Source organism: Saccoglossus kowalevskii, chromosome 19 (assembly GCF_978046115.1).
Source record: "Saccoglossus kowalevskii chromosome 19, keSacKowa6.1, whole genome shotgun sequence".
NCBI classification, from domain to species: domain Eukaryota; kingdom Metazoa; phylum Hemichordata; class Enteropneusta; family Harrimaniidae; genus Saccoglossus; species Saccoglossus kowalevskii.
This window is the reverse complement of record NC_140659.1, coordinates 5,492,624-5,507,806: the sequence shown is the minus strand read 5'-3', so window position 1 is coordinate 5,507,806 and position 15,183 is coordinate 5,492,624. Positions and strand designations below refer to the sequence as shown.

General features: G+C 35.7%; 1 protein-coding gene across 1 annotated transcript in view; it reads right to left on the bottom strand.

Annotated features, from left to right (window-relative positions):
- Positions 1–346: 346 nt before the first annotated feature.
- Positions 347–15,183, bottom strand: part of LOC102805441 (tetratricopeptide repeat protein 12-like) — a 76,989-nt gene continuing 62,152 nt past the window's right edge. Inside the window, exons 11-15 of the mRNA XM_085493537.1 lie at positions 7,052–7,186; positions 4,191–4,445; positions 3,452–3,551; positions 3,002–3,221; positions 347–1,742 (exon numbers count right to left, since the gene is read on the bottom strand). Of these exons, the coding sequence (XP_085349663.1) occupies positions 1,670–1,742; positions 3,002–3,221; positions 3,452–3,551; positions 4,191–4,445; positions 7,052–7,186 (783 nt within the window). The 3' untranslated portion in view covers positions 347–1,669. The remainder of the gene's footprint in view (positions 1,743–3,001; positions 3,222–3,451; positions 3,552–4,190; positions 4,446–7,051; positions 7,187–15,183) is intronic.

Below are 15,183 nucleotides of genomic sequence, written 5' to 3'. Positions count from 1 at the left end.
AAAAATTAGTGCAATCATTATTTTTCATGAAATATGAAGACAATAATTTGTTGATATTCCAACAAGATTATGGACTAGATGATGCCTAAGATTTTGAGACTTTAATTAAATAAAATCTACGAAGAAGTGAATTGGTCAGAAGCATTGCATCTGATCTTGCCTACAGGTCAGTCTGCACATGCAAGTTCCTATGGTAATGTACTTAAGTCATGGAGACAGCCAACCAGTGATAACACAGAATTCTGTGCCCACTACATATTTACATAACAATTCACCAAGCCATTTTTAAGTGTATTCACATAGGCTAACAAGCTTATTGGTTAAAATGAATTAAGGAAGCAAGGAATTTTCAGAATCAATTTTACATCAAAAATAGAAGTTAGTCAAGTAGTACTATTCTGTGTTAATCAGTACAGTATATCATTAGGTGAATAGCAAATCGATGATAGATGTTTTACACCAGAATATATTCCATTAAAGTAAAACAATATGTACAAATACTAAATACATTGTCAACTGTCACTAATTAACGATCAATTCAAAGAAAGCTTTTATTTGATTTGCTGTAATTTATTTAGAATTTGAATCTGAGAAATAAGTATAGATTAAACAAATTATTAATACACCTTAATTAAATAACAAATACATAACAGATTCTTGAAACTAAAAATTCTGTATAGAAAAAAGCATAATGTCTTGGTGAAGAATGTAACAAAAACTTGTCCTGAATGCAAAAAAAAAAAAATCAGGCAGGTATGTAGACAGAACAAGGTATGATTACTCATATTAAATATGAGAGCTCAAAATAGCTTTATAAAAAATAAAAAACAAATTAAAAAATCTGTAATGAAGATATTCATTGATTAAATATTAATTTATTATTTGCTGTGTTTGTTGTTCTTGTGTAATTAAGTGAGTTGTCATACAGCAATTAAATGTAAATTACTGTATAGCATGTCTTTTTAGCTAGCGTGTTATTTTAGCTAATTTAGCTAATCTGTAATTTCGCTAATTCAAAAAGTCACTAATTTAAAATAAAGTACATTTTCACAATGAGATTGTTGACACTTTAGCTAAATTTAGATTCAGTTAATTCATGCATGGATTCAAATTCGGTAAAATATCATGTAGCTATTTAAACATGTTTTACAGTATATACTAGTGTGTAGATATACTGTATTAAGTACAAATAACCATAAATGAACAATCTAACATAACAACCATCCCTTAATTAATACATTGCCAGCTGATATCATTTAATGATAACTGGCAATGTGTTAAACCAGGTTTTTAGTATACTGTAAAATACATTATTTTCACTTGAAATTAATTTTCACTATTTTCGCTGAAGGAATGATTCAGTGAAAATAAAATCCATCGAATATATCTTTTTTCTATATTTCACATTCAATTTGTCAAAATAAGTTCCATACAAAACATCCAAAATGTCTTTTCAACGAAAATTAATTCCAGCTTAAATGAAGTATTTTACAGTACTCAAGCAATTACAGAATGCAATAAAGGTTTTCACAAAGTCCTGTTATGTAATGATAAGCTAGACTAGCAGTGTTGGTCTACTTCATTGAGTATGTACCATATCTTCACCAAGGTACGCGAACAGAGCTCATCCCTTTAGTGCAATCTGGCTAATTTACTATTACACTGAAGGTTAAGACTTGAGATGTTTTACACATGAATGTAGAATATCAAACCCATTGTGTTCTTTCAGTTTCTTCATATGTCTGCGATATAAAATTCAAATAAAGATATTTTAAGCAATGTAATACAATACCTAATATTTCTACACAAAGAATTAGACATTTGATGACAGAACTAATACAGGTATCAAACTCCCTAGTGAGAGATTGTATACATCATTTATGACCATGTTGTAATCAGGTCTACCAGAATTTACTAAAAATGAGAATGATTTTCTGATTTTGAATGACATAACAGACCATAGGAATATGAGATATTTGCTATCAAAACCTTGATCTGCCCCTGCTTCAGACTTTTCAAGACCAATTATTAGCAAATGTTAACAACAAACTGAAATATATCCCTCACATTGATTTGAATATTATGCAATCACATTATACATATATCCTATCTTTGTACATGCAAGGCATGAAACATTAAGTGATACAGAGTGATCACAATAGTGATTTTTGATTTACGGGTAAGTGAAACTAAATTACATTAACAGATGTGACTGATAACTTTTATTATGAAAACCTTAACATCCCTTTGGCAGGCCAGTCACACTGGTTCTCACAAATGCTAAATAAACTGAAACATACATGAAATGAAATATTGTCCACCTATGCAAATCTGTTTGTGCAGGATTTTTACGATTGTATGTCCTTACTGACATCAACAAAACTGGAGGTAGTTGTGGCAAAGGGTAACCTCATTCTCCCATATACAAGAACTCTGCAACCGGATGCAGTTTTATTGTCATACCCAGGATCACAATAGTGAAACAAGCAGCCTCTCGCCTGAGATAGCTCCGCTCTCAGAAATGCACATTTCAATCAAAGAATTGAAGACATATCGTCACAAAAATGAACAAATCTGAAAGAGGTCCACCTGTAGTACTTTTATTTATAATATCAAAGCAATCGAAAATATCACTTTTTACAAAATCCAACTGTAAACAGCCGATAAATGCTTGATTTTGATGATTTTTCAATAAAAAATGGTCGCCATTCAGGCATCTTGAATCAGATCTGATACGATTTGATATGCACGCACACACACACGGTCACATGGATGCACAGAGGTCAATCCATAAGTCCCTGTTTTCAGACTGTGCCAAACAGGGACTAACAAATGTAAGTAAGACAAAGTCAAAAGCAGAGCAAAAAAAAAAATGTGTCACAACTGGCGTCACTTTGTAAATTTTGCAATTTAACTATTTGTTTCTTCAAATGTTTTCGTGATCACATAAAAAAACACACATTTTAGATGAGAATCATAAAGGAGATTACTGCACACCTACCTTACATCATTTGATACCAGCTTAGCTACAGCAATGGCGCAGTTCTGTTTGATGGCAGAATTCAATGAGTCTGTTCTGGCCAATAATTCCTGTATGATATTAGTATCCACCAAACTAACACAGATCTCACGGTCCTGACACATATTGGCAATACATAGTGCACTGTCTGCAACAACTATGTCTTCACACTCGCCCAATGATGCTCTCAAAACTTTCAGTTCTACACAAATGAAAGGAGTGAATATAAACTTTATACAAAATAACTTTTCAGTTAAAATTAATTCCAGCTAAATTAAAGTATTTTACAGAATAAAAGTTGTGAGTACTTGGGCACACGTTTATGGGTCATCGTACATTTCAACATAGTCACATTTAGCATATTTATGATTACTATAATGTTCAACAGAGATGTTTCACTAGTATTCTAACATCAACTACAAGTAGTTTTACCTGGATCACACTCCACAACTGTTTTCCTCGCTCCCTCATTGTATCTTGTAACAACAGCAAGAATTTTAACAGCATGAATTAGTGTTGTCTCCTCACCATCCTGTAAATAATGAAAATACCTTTACGTATCAATAGGCAAGTTCCATGGTTAGCTGAGAAACTTGTGCACTCTTTGTCTGCATAGAGGGCTTGATTTTGCTGTGTAAATGTTTGATAGCTCATCAGAATGCTGGAAACCAGGAAATGAAGCGAAAAATTGCACAAACTAGAAATCAACCCCCACATCTCGCAACCGACCAATAAGCATTATAACACAAACTTCGTCTATTTTTTTTAAATAATTTTGTTACACCAGGCGACAGTTCTGGACATGGAGTGCCACTGTTTTCTCTCCTGACTTTTTTATATGTGCAAATTGCAAGTGCTAGTGCTTCATGTTTGGGACTACATGACAGTGCTGTGTGGCCATCTCTCCGTCAAATGGCAATTTTAATGCGCTATCCTGACGTCAAACACAAGCACCTGCGCACCTTAACCAAGGTTCCCCCGAAGTCGCATTCATTAGTGAATGAATCTCGGCCAGTGGAATTGGCCTTCCCATTGAGTCTGTGGCACACAGGGTAGGGGTCGACCCGATGTTCAGCCTAAGGTAGGATTTGAACTTGGGTCTACCGATCTGATGCGACAACCACTATGCTACCAGTGAATACCATTATACAAATGTGACAGAGATACTTACAGGTAATAGATGCATAATATGCATTGGTAGAAAGTGTTGACAAGCAATGTTTATACATTCTTCACTATATGATATAAGTCTACTTATCAAACCATAACTTCTCTGTTTAATATTGTCATCATAATTTGTCACATACTCTACACTCGCTTTGATAATTTCTTGTGCCATGGATTTCAATGCATCACTTGTTTTCAAGGAAACATTCATCATCATTCCTAACATCACCACAATAATACGATCATCAGATTCTAAATTCTGCAAGAAAATAATTTAGAGACGTTACATGTTAACTATGTGATATTATTTCTCGTCTCTCTCACATTTATGATGCTTAACTTGAAATATCATCGCCGATATAGTATGATAAACTTTACGAAATGCACATAATCTTATACATGATTTAAGAGTAGAAAAAAATCATGTGACAGTTCCACACAAAAATTCAGACTGGGTAACAACAATTACAATTCAAATTTGTTTTTTTTGTTGTTTTAACATTTAGAGTTGGTTATGCGATAAAATAGTTATTGATTTTAGTCTTGTGTAGCAAATAGTTCTGGTGTTTATCAAGTCATAAAATAAACACGAGTGAAATTGGTCAAAATAGTTGATGCCATGTTGATAAGGTGTTTTCCTGAACAAAAATGGCCATTATAGATCAACAAATTGAAAAAAAACAACAAGCCAAAAAACAGTCTTCGTCAGTTATCAAATTTAAGATATATAGTTTTGTTTATAGTAATATAGTTGAAACATAAACATATGGATCCAGAAGCTGATGCTTGATTATGATGACTTTTTAACATTAAAATGATTGACATCTAGTCATCTTGTATCTGATTGTCAAACAAGTACTTTTAAATACTGACTAATATTTCTCTGGAACAGCATTAATTAAAACAAAATGGCCACCAGTCGACCATTTTGAATTGAATCATCTAACCAATTAATCTGTATATCTATGAGACCAATGTTTTTGGTCGGTTTTCAAAGGGAGTTGGTTTTATCAGGGTGGACGTGGTCGCAAAAAAATCAATAATAAACAATAATAGGAGTCACTCACTTTATATGCATGTCATACAATCGCATTTATTATGAATACAATTTATTTACATGGATAAAAAAATACACATAAGTACACAAGGTGTTATAAATAAAGAACAACACTAGTGTACAATGCATAACGAAACAAAAGGTACGTCATTTTTGTTGTTTCAAAGGACTAGAATAAATGACCTGTTTGTTTAATTAGCATAATTTATGTTGAATTTTGATGAAGCCAAAACAAAGTTTTAGGAAATTGATAACAGGATATTGGAAATAAAATGCCAGTCTATTATCTCATGAAAAACTTGTCCAATGTTGACTGCTTTTTAGCACAGCGTTTTTGTAGAGTTACTGCTTTGGTGATTGATTTTAAGTTCTGAACGCGGGTAAATAATGAGTCCTTACTCAGTGCAAAGTGATGTAATTTTGTCAACATGGATATTACATCTTCATGTGCCATTTCACTGCCATTGTTGGAGTCTGTGTTCTCAATGTTATCACAATCGATATTTGTATCATCACAATCTCCGCTGTCTTCTTCTGTCTTGTGTTCCTGTTCCCAATTGCCACTGTACATATCGTCAGTGAGTATGTTGTCGTCAAAGTTGACATACTGCTCCACGCTACACAGGGCCCCAGAACAAATTTGTAATTTCTTGTCCTCCTGTCCCTCATTGTCATCAGTTTCAGCAATATCAGCATTAAATCCACCCTTAGCGAAACAATTTTTGATGGTTTCTTTGTTGGTTTCACTCCATGCCGCATTAATCCAGTAAACAGCGTCTAACACATTGACAGATTTCGCAACTTTGCTAGCACTCTCGGCTGTGCCAATTTTAGCAATTACTGAAGGTAACAGTCTCTTTCGATATCTGGCTTTGAATGCACAATAACTCTTTGATCCAATGGCAGTGACACCGATGTTGTATTTGCGGGAAAGAACTTGGTTTTAATGCGTGAAAGTCTATTGTCCAGACCATGAGATATAGCATTGTCTATAAACAGTATAAAAAAAATTTCACTGCCCTTGCCTGTTAAAACCATGTCCACAACATGATGTTAATTTCTTCAAATTTGGACGTTGTTATGATTCGTCGATGGGAACCATCATCATTTTCTTCGTACTGTCTCAGGTAGTCAGCTTTCTTTCTTATGATGTCAGTAGCAGTCATTTTGCCGATGCCATATTTTGACCTAGTTGGTGTCGAGTTAATTTTGACGACTGTGCTTCCTTGATGAGTTTCACTTTGTCAGCGAGGGTAAGCTCTGTTCTCCAGCGTTTCGGTTGTGGTTAAGTCATGGCAATAACGTAATGCTGTATAGCGATAAATCGTAGTGAATAAGTGAATAAGTTAGATTTTAATGATCGGCTGCCGTATGCAGAATAATTTTTGTCTCAGTTCTGGTTTCATTATTTATAGGGATTTTTTTTGTTTTAGGTAATAATTGTACACAAGAATTGAAATAATAGTAGAAGTACACAGGGGTCAGTCTGGCCAGGATTTTTAACAAAGAAGTCTATATGTGTTTTACAGGACCAATGAAACCAGTCGGTGTTCACAGGTAGTCGGTTATCATATGAAATTTGAACAGAATTAAAGCATGTCAGAGATATGGCTCTAGAACTACATTCATTAAAACAAAATGGCCGTCAGTCAGCCAATTTCAAAAAAAAAAAAAAAAAAAAGATGTACTTCAAGGTCTCATTATGTTAAATGTATGTATCAAGTTTGATTGATTATATTATAAATCTATGCACCATGAATAGATTTATAATGCATCATACATGTTTTAGACTTTTAAAATTTACATACTAGGATTTTAACGCAACCTTCCCAGAATCCTTTGTGAGTAGTCATTTGATCTATTAACGATGACTCAGCAGCAAAAGTACCAATAAATAACAGACACGAAAGCAGCAACCTTTTCTCAATTTCCTCATGTTTTTTCTGCAAGAAATTTCACAACACGCTATTTTTAATAATTTTATTTACAATTTAAATTCACCAAAAATGATGCACCCGTCTAATTGTCAGTTTCACCCTACATTTGTCAGTTGTACAATGTAAATATTGTCAGTTGTACCCATGTAATTGTCAGTTATACCCAGGTTATTGTCAGTTGCTCCCATGTAATTGTCAGTTGTACCATGTAATTGTCAGTTATACCCAGGTTATTGTCAGTTGCTCCCATGTAATTGTCAGTTGTACCATGTAATTGTCAGTTGTACCATGTGATTGTTAGATGAACACATATTATTGTCAGTTGTACCCATGTAATTGTCAGTTGTACCCATGTAATTGTCAGTTGTACCCATGTAATTATCAGTTATAGCCATGTAATTGTCAGTTGTACACATATTATTGTCAGCTGTACCCATGTAATTGTCAGTTGTACCCATGTGATTGTCAGTTGTACCCATGTGATTGTCAGTTGTACCATGCAATTGTCAGTTGCACCCATGTTATTGTCAGTTGTACCCATGTAATTTTCAGTTGTACCATGTAAATATTGTCAGCTGTACCTATGTGATTGTCAGTTGTACCCATGTAATTGTCAGTTGTACCCATGTAATTGTCAGTTGTACCCATGTAATTGTCAGTTGTACCATGTAATTGTCAGTTGTACCCATGTTATTGTCAGTTGTACCATGTAATTGTCAGTTGTACCATGTAATTGTCAGTTGTACCATGTTATTGTCAGTCGTACCATGTTATTGTCAGTTGCACCCATGTAATTGTCAGTTGTACCATGTAATTGTCAGTTGTACCATGTAATTATCAGTTGTACCCATGTAATTGTCAGTTGTACCATGTTATTGTCAGTTGTACCATGTTATTGTCAGTTGCACCCATGTAATTGTCAGTTGCACCCATGTAATTGTCAGTTGTACCATGTTATTGTCAGTTGTACCCATGTAATTGTCAGTTGTACCATGTAATTGTCAGTTGCACCCATGTAATTGTCAGTTGTACCCATGTTATTGTCAGTTGTACCGTGTAATTTTCAGTTGCACCCATGTAATTGTCAGTTGTACCCATGTTATTGTCAGTTGTACCATGTAATTGTCAGTTGTACCCATGTTATTGTCAGTTGTACCAAGTGATTGTCAGTTGTACCATGTGATTGTCAGTTGTACCCATGTAATTGTCAGTTGTACCCATGTAATTGTCAGTTGTACCATGTAATTGTCAGTTGTACCCATGTTATTGACAGTTGTACCATGTAATTGTCAGTTGTACCAAGTTATTGTCAGTTGTACCATGTAATTGTCAGTTGTACCATGTAATTGTCAGTTGTACCTATGTGATTGTCAGTTGTACCTATGTGATTGTCAGTTGTACCATGTGATTGTCAGTTGTACCATGTGATTGTTAGTTGTACCATGTGATTGTTAGTTGTATGCATGTAATTGTCAGTTGTACCGTGTAATTGTCAGTTGTACCCATTTTATTGTCAGTTGTACCCATGTAATTGTCAGTTGTACCCATGTAATTGTCAGTTGTACCCATGTAATTGTCAGTTGTACCCATGTTATTGTCAGTTGTACCCATGTAATTGTCAGTTGTACCCATGTGATTGTCAGTTGTACCATGTGATTGTCAGTTGTACCATGCGATTGTTAGTTGTACCATGTGATTGTCAGTTGTACCCATGTTATTGTCAGTTGTACACATGTAATTGTCAGTTGTACCCATGTAATTGTCAGTTGTACCATGTAATTGTCAGTTGCACCCATGTAATTGTCAGTTGTACCCATGTAATTGTCAGTTGTACCATGTAATTGTCAGTTGTACCATGTAATTGTCAGTTGTACCATGTTATTGTCAGTTGTACCCATGTAATTGTCAGTTGCACCCATGTAATTGTCAGTCGCACCCATGTAATTGTCAGTTGTACCATATAATTGTCAGTTGTACCATATAATTGTCAGTTGTACCATGTAATTGTCAGTTGTACCATGTAATTGTCAGTTGTACCATGTAATTGTCAGTTGTACCCATGTTATTGTCAGTTGTACCATGTAATTGTCAGTTGTACCATGTAATTGTCAGTTGCACCCATGTAATTGTCAGTTATACCATGTAAATATTGTCAGTTGTACCTATGTGATTGTCAGTTGTACCATATTATTGTCAGTTGCACCCATGTTATTGTCAGTTGTACCATGTTATTGTCAGTTGTACCATGTTATTGTCAGTTGCACCATGTAATTGTCAGTTGCACCCATGTAATTGTCAGTTGCACCCATGTAATTGTCAGTTGCACCATGTAATTGTCAGTTGTACCATGTAATTGTCAGTTGCACCCATGTTATTGTCAGTTGTACCATGTGACTGTCAGTTGTACCCATGTAATTGTCAGTTGTACCCATGTAATTGTCAGTTGTACCCATGTTATTGTCAGTTGTACCATGTAATTGTCAGTTGTACCATGTAATTTCAGTTGTACCCATGTAATTGTCAGTTGTACCATGTAATTGTCAGTTGTACCCATGTAATTGTCAGTTGTACCCATGTAATTGTCAGTTGTACCATGCAATTGTCAGTTGTACCATGTAATTGTCAGTTGTACCTATGTGATTGTCAGTTGTACCCATGTAATTGTCAGTTGTACCATGTAATTGTCAGTTGCACCCATGTAATTGTCAGTTGTACCATGTAATTGTCAGTTGTACCCATGTTATTGTCAGTTGTACCATGTAATTGTCAGTTGTACCATGTAATTATCAGTTGTACCTATGTGATTGTCAGTTGTACCCATGTAATTGTCAGTAGTACACATGTAATTGTCAGTTGTACCATGTGATTGTCAGTTGTACGCATGTGATTGTCAGTTGTACCCATGTTATTGTCAGTTGTACCCATGTAATTGTCAGTTGTACACATGTAATTGTCAGTTGTACCCATGTAATTATCAGTTATAACCATGTAATTGTCAGTTGTACACATATTATTGTCAGCTGTACCCATGTAATTGTCAGTTGTACCCATGTAAATATAGTTATCGTAATCTGTCATATTGTGAGCAGCTATTTCGATCCACCTGGACATCCCAATATCCCAGTTACCTCGGGCATGTGCATATGCATATTTTTTGAGTTGGAACGTTTATGCGAGAGCGAGATTGTAGCGGGATCTTGGTATCATGTCACGGTAGTTGCAAACCTCAAGTAATGTACTAAGTACCTCTGGTTGTACCCATGTAATTATCAGTTGTACCCATGTGATTGTCAATTGTACACATATTATTGTCAGTTGTACCCATGTAAGTGTCAGTTGCACCCATGTAATTGTCAGTTGTACCATGTGATTGTCAGTTGTACCTATGTGATTGTCAGTTGTACCATGTGATTGTCAGTTGTACCCATGTGATTGTCAGTTGTACGCATGTAATTGTCAGTTGTACCATGTAATTGTCAGTTGTACCATGTAATTATCAGTTGTACCCATGTAATTGTCAGTTGTACCATGTTATTGTCAGTTGCACCCATGTAATTGTCAGTTGCACCCATGTAATTGTCAGTTGTACCATGTTATTGTCAGTTGTACCCATGTAATTGTCAGTTGTACCATGTAATTGTCAGTTGCACCCATGTAATTGTCAGTTGTACCCATGTTATTGTCAGTTGTACCGTGTAATTTTCAGTTGCACCCATGTAATTGTCAGTTGTACCCATTTTATTGTCAGTTGTACCATGTAATTGTCAGTTGTACCCATGTTATTGTCAGTTGTACCATGTGATTGTCAGTTGTACCATGTGATTGTCAGTTGTACCCATGTAATTGTCAGTTGTACCCATGTAATTGTCAGTTGTACCATGTAATTGTCAGTTGTACCCATGTTATTGACAGTTGTACCATGTGATTGTCAGTTGTACCAAGTTATTGTCAGTTGTACCATGTAATTGTCAGTTGTACCATGTAATTGTCAGTTGTACCCATGTTATTGACAGTTGTACCTATGTGATTGTCAGTTGTACCAAGTGATTGTCAGTTGTACCATGTAATTGTCAGTTGTACGCATGTAATTGTCAGTTGTACCGTGTAATTGTCAGTTGTACCCATGTTATTGTCAGTTGTACCCATGTAATTGTCAGTTGTACCCATGTAATTGTCAGTTGTACCCATGTAATTGTCAGTTGTACCCATGTAATTGTCAGTTGTATCCATGTTATTGTCAGTTGTACCATGTTATTGTCAGTTGTACCATGTTATTGTCAGTTGTACCATGTTATTGTCAGTTGCACCATGTTATTGTCAGTTGCACCCATGTAATTGTCAGTTGTACCATGTGATTGTCAGTAGTACCATGTGATTGTCAGTTGTACCATGTGATTGTCAGTTGCACGCATGTAATTGTCAGTTGTACGCATGTAATTGTCAGTTGTACCGTGTAATTGTCAGTTGTACCGTGTAATTGTCAGTTGTACCCATGTTATTGTCAGTTGTACCCATGTAATTGTCAGTTGTACCCATGTGATTGTCAGTTGTACCCATGTGATTGTCAGTTGTACCATGTGATTGTCAGTTGTACCATGTGATTGTCAGTTGTACCCATGTTATTGTCAGTTGTACAAATGTAATTGTCAGTTGTACCCATGTAATTGTCAGTTGTACCATGTAATTGTCAGTTGCACCCATGTAATTGTCAGTTGTACCCATGTAATTGTCAGTTGTACCATGTAATTGTCAGTTGTACCATGTTATTGTCAGTTGTACCCATGTAATTGTCAGTTGTACCATGTTATTGTCAGTTGTACCCATGTAATTGTCAGTTGCACCCATGTAATTGTCAGTTGCACCCATGTAATTGTCAGTTGTACCATATAATTGTCAGTTGTACCATGTTATTGTCAGTTGTACCATGTAATTGTCAGTTGCACCCATGTAATTGTCAGTTGCACCCATGTAATTGTCAGTTGTACCATGTAATTGTCAGTTGCACCCATGTAATTGTCAGTTATACCATGTAATTGTCAGTTGTACCATGTAAATATTGTCAGTTGTACCATGTAAATATTGTCAGTTGTACCATATTATTGTCAGTTGCACCCATGTTATTGTCAGTTGCACCCATGTTATTGTCAGTTGCACCATGTAATTGTCAGTTGCACCCATGTAATTGTCAGTTGCACCATGTAATTGTCAGTTGCACCCATGTAATTGTCAGTTGCACCCATGTAATTGTCAGTTGCACCCATGTAATTGTCAGTTGTACCATGTAATTGTCAGTTGCACCCATGTAATTGTCAGTTGCACCCATGTAATTGTCAGTTGTACCATGTGACTGTCAGTTGTACCCATGTAATTGTCAGTTGTACCCATGTTATTGTCAGTTGTACCCATGTTATTGTCAGTTGCACCCATGTAATTGTCAGTTGCACCCATGTAATTGTCAGTTGTACCATGTTATTGTCAGTTGTACCCATGTAATTGTCAGTTGTACCATGTAATTGTCAGTTGCACCCATGTAATTGTCAGTTGTACCCATGTTATTGTCAGTTGTACCGTGTAATTTTCAGTTGCACCCATGTAATTGTCAGTTGTACCATGTGATTGTCAGTTGTACCATGTGATTCTCAGTTGTACCATGTGATTGTCAGTTGTACCATGTGATTGTCAGTTGTACCATGTGATTGTCAGTTGTACACATGTAATTGTCAGTTGTACCCATGTAATTGTCAGTTGTACCATGTAATTGTCAGTTGCACGCATGTAATTGTCAGTTGTACCCATGTAATTGTCAGTTGTACCATGTAATTGTCAGTTGTACCATGTTATTGTCAGTTGTACCCATGTAATTGTCAGTTGCACCCATGTAATTGTCAGTTGCACCCATGTAATTGTCAGTTGTACCATATAATTGTCAGTTGTACCATGTAATTGTCAGTTGCACCCATGTAATTGTCAGTTGTACCCATGTTATTGTCAGTTGTACCATGTAATTGTCAGTTGCACCCATGTAATTGTCAGTTATACCATGTAATTGTCAGTTGTACCATGTAAATATTGTCAGTTGTACCTATGTGATTGTCAGTTGTACCATATTATTGTCAGTTGCACCCATGTTATTGTCAGTTGTACCATGTTATTGTCAGTTGTACCATGTTATTGTCAGTTGCACCATATAATTGTCAGTTGCACCCATGTAATTGTCAGTTGCACCCATGTAATTGTCAGTTGTATCATGTAATTGTCAGTTGTATCATGTAATTGTCAGTTGCACCCATGTAATTGTCAGTTGCACCCATGTAATTGTCAGTTGTACCATGTAATTGTCAGTTGTACCATGTAATTGTCAGTTGCACCCATGTAATTGTCAGTTGTACCCATGTTATTGTCAGTTGTACCATGTGACTGTCAGTTGTACCCATGTAATTGTCAGTTGTACCCATGTTATTGTCAGTTGTACCCATGTTATTGTCAGTTGCACCCATGTAATTGTCAGTTGCACCCATGTAATTGTCAGTTGTACCATGTTATTGTCAGTTGTACCCATGTAATTGTCAGTTGTACCATGTAATTGTCAGTTGCACCCATGTAATTGTCAGTTGTACCCATGTTATTGTCAGTTGTACCCATGTAATTGTCAGTTGTACCCATGTGATTGTCAGTTGTACCCATGTGATTGTCAGTTGTACCATGTGATTGTCAGTTGTACCATGTGATTGTCAGTTGTACCCATGTTATTGTCAGTTGTACACATGTAATTGTCAGTTGTACCCATGTAATTGTCAGTTGTACCATGTAATTGTCAGTTGCACCCATGTAATTGTCAGTTGTACCCATGTAATTGTCAGTTGTACCATGTAATTGTCAGTTGTACCATGTTATTGTCAGTTGTACCCATGTAATTGTCAGTTGCACCCATGTAATTGTCAGTTGCACCCATGTAATTGTCAGTTGTACCATATAATTGTCAGTTGTACCATGTAATTGTCAGTTGTACCATGTAATTGTCAGTTGTACCATGTAATTGTCAGTTGCACCCATGTAATTGTCAGTTGTACCCATGTTATTGTCAGTTGTACCATGTAATTGTCAGTTGCACCCATGTAATTGTCAGTTATACCATGTAATTGTCAGTTGTACCATGTAAATATTGTCAGTTGTACCTATGTGATTGTCAGTTGTACCATATTATTGTCAGTTGCACCCATGTTATAGTCAGTTGTACCATGTTATTGTCAGTTGCACCATGTAATTGTCAGTTGCACCCATGTAATTGTCAGTTGCACCCATGTAATTGTCAGTTGTACCATGTAATTGTCAGTTGCACCCATGTAATTGTCAGTTGCACCCATGTAATTGTCAGTTGCACCCATGTAATTGTCAGTTGTACCATGTAATTGTCAGTTGTACCATGTAATTGTCAGTTGCACCCATGTAATTGTCAGTTGTACCCATGTTATTGTCAGTTGTACCATGTGACTGTCAGTTGTACCCATGTAATTGTCAGTTGTACCCATGTTATTGTCAGTTGTACCCATGTAATTGTCAGTTGTACCATGTAATTGTCAGTTGTACCCATGTTATTGTCAGTTGTACCATGTAATTGTCAGTAGTACACATGTAATTGTCAGTTGTACCATGTAATTGTTAGTTGTACCATGTTATTGTCAGTTGTACCATGTAATTGTCAGTTGTACCATGTAATTATCAGTTGTACCTATGTGATTGTCAGTTGTACCCATGTAATTGTCAGTAGTACACATGTAATTGTCAGTTGTACCATGTGATTGTCAGTTGTACGCATGTGATTGTCAGTTGTACCCATGTTATTGTCAGTTGTACCCATGTAATTGTCAGTTGTACACATGTAATTGTCAGTTGTACCCATGTAATTATCAGTTATAGCCATGCAATTGTCAGTTGTACACATATTATTGTCAGCTGTACCCATGTAATTGTCAGTTGTACCCATGTAAATATAGTTATCGTAA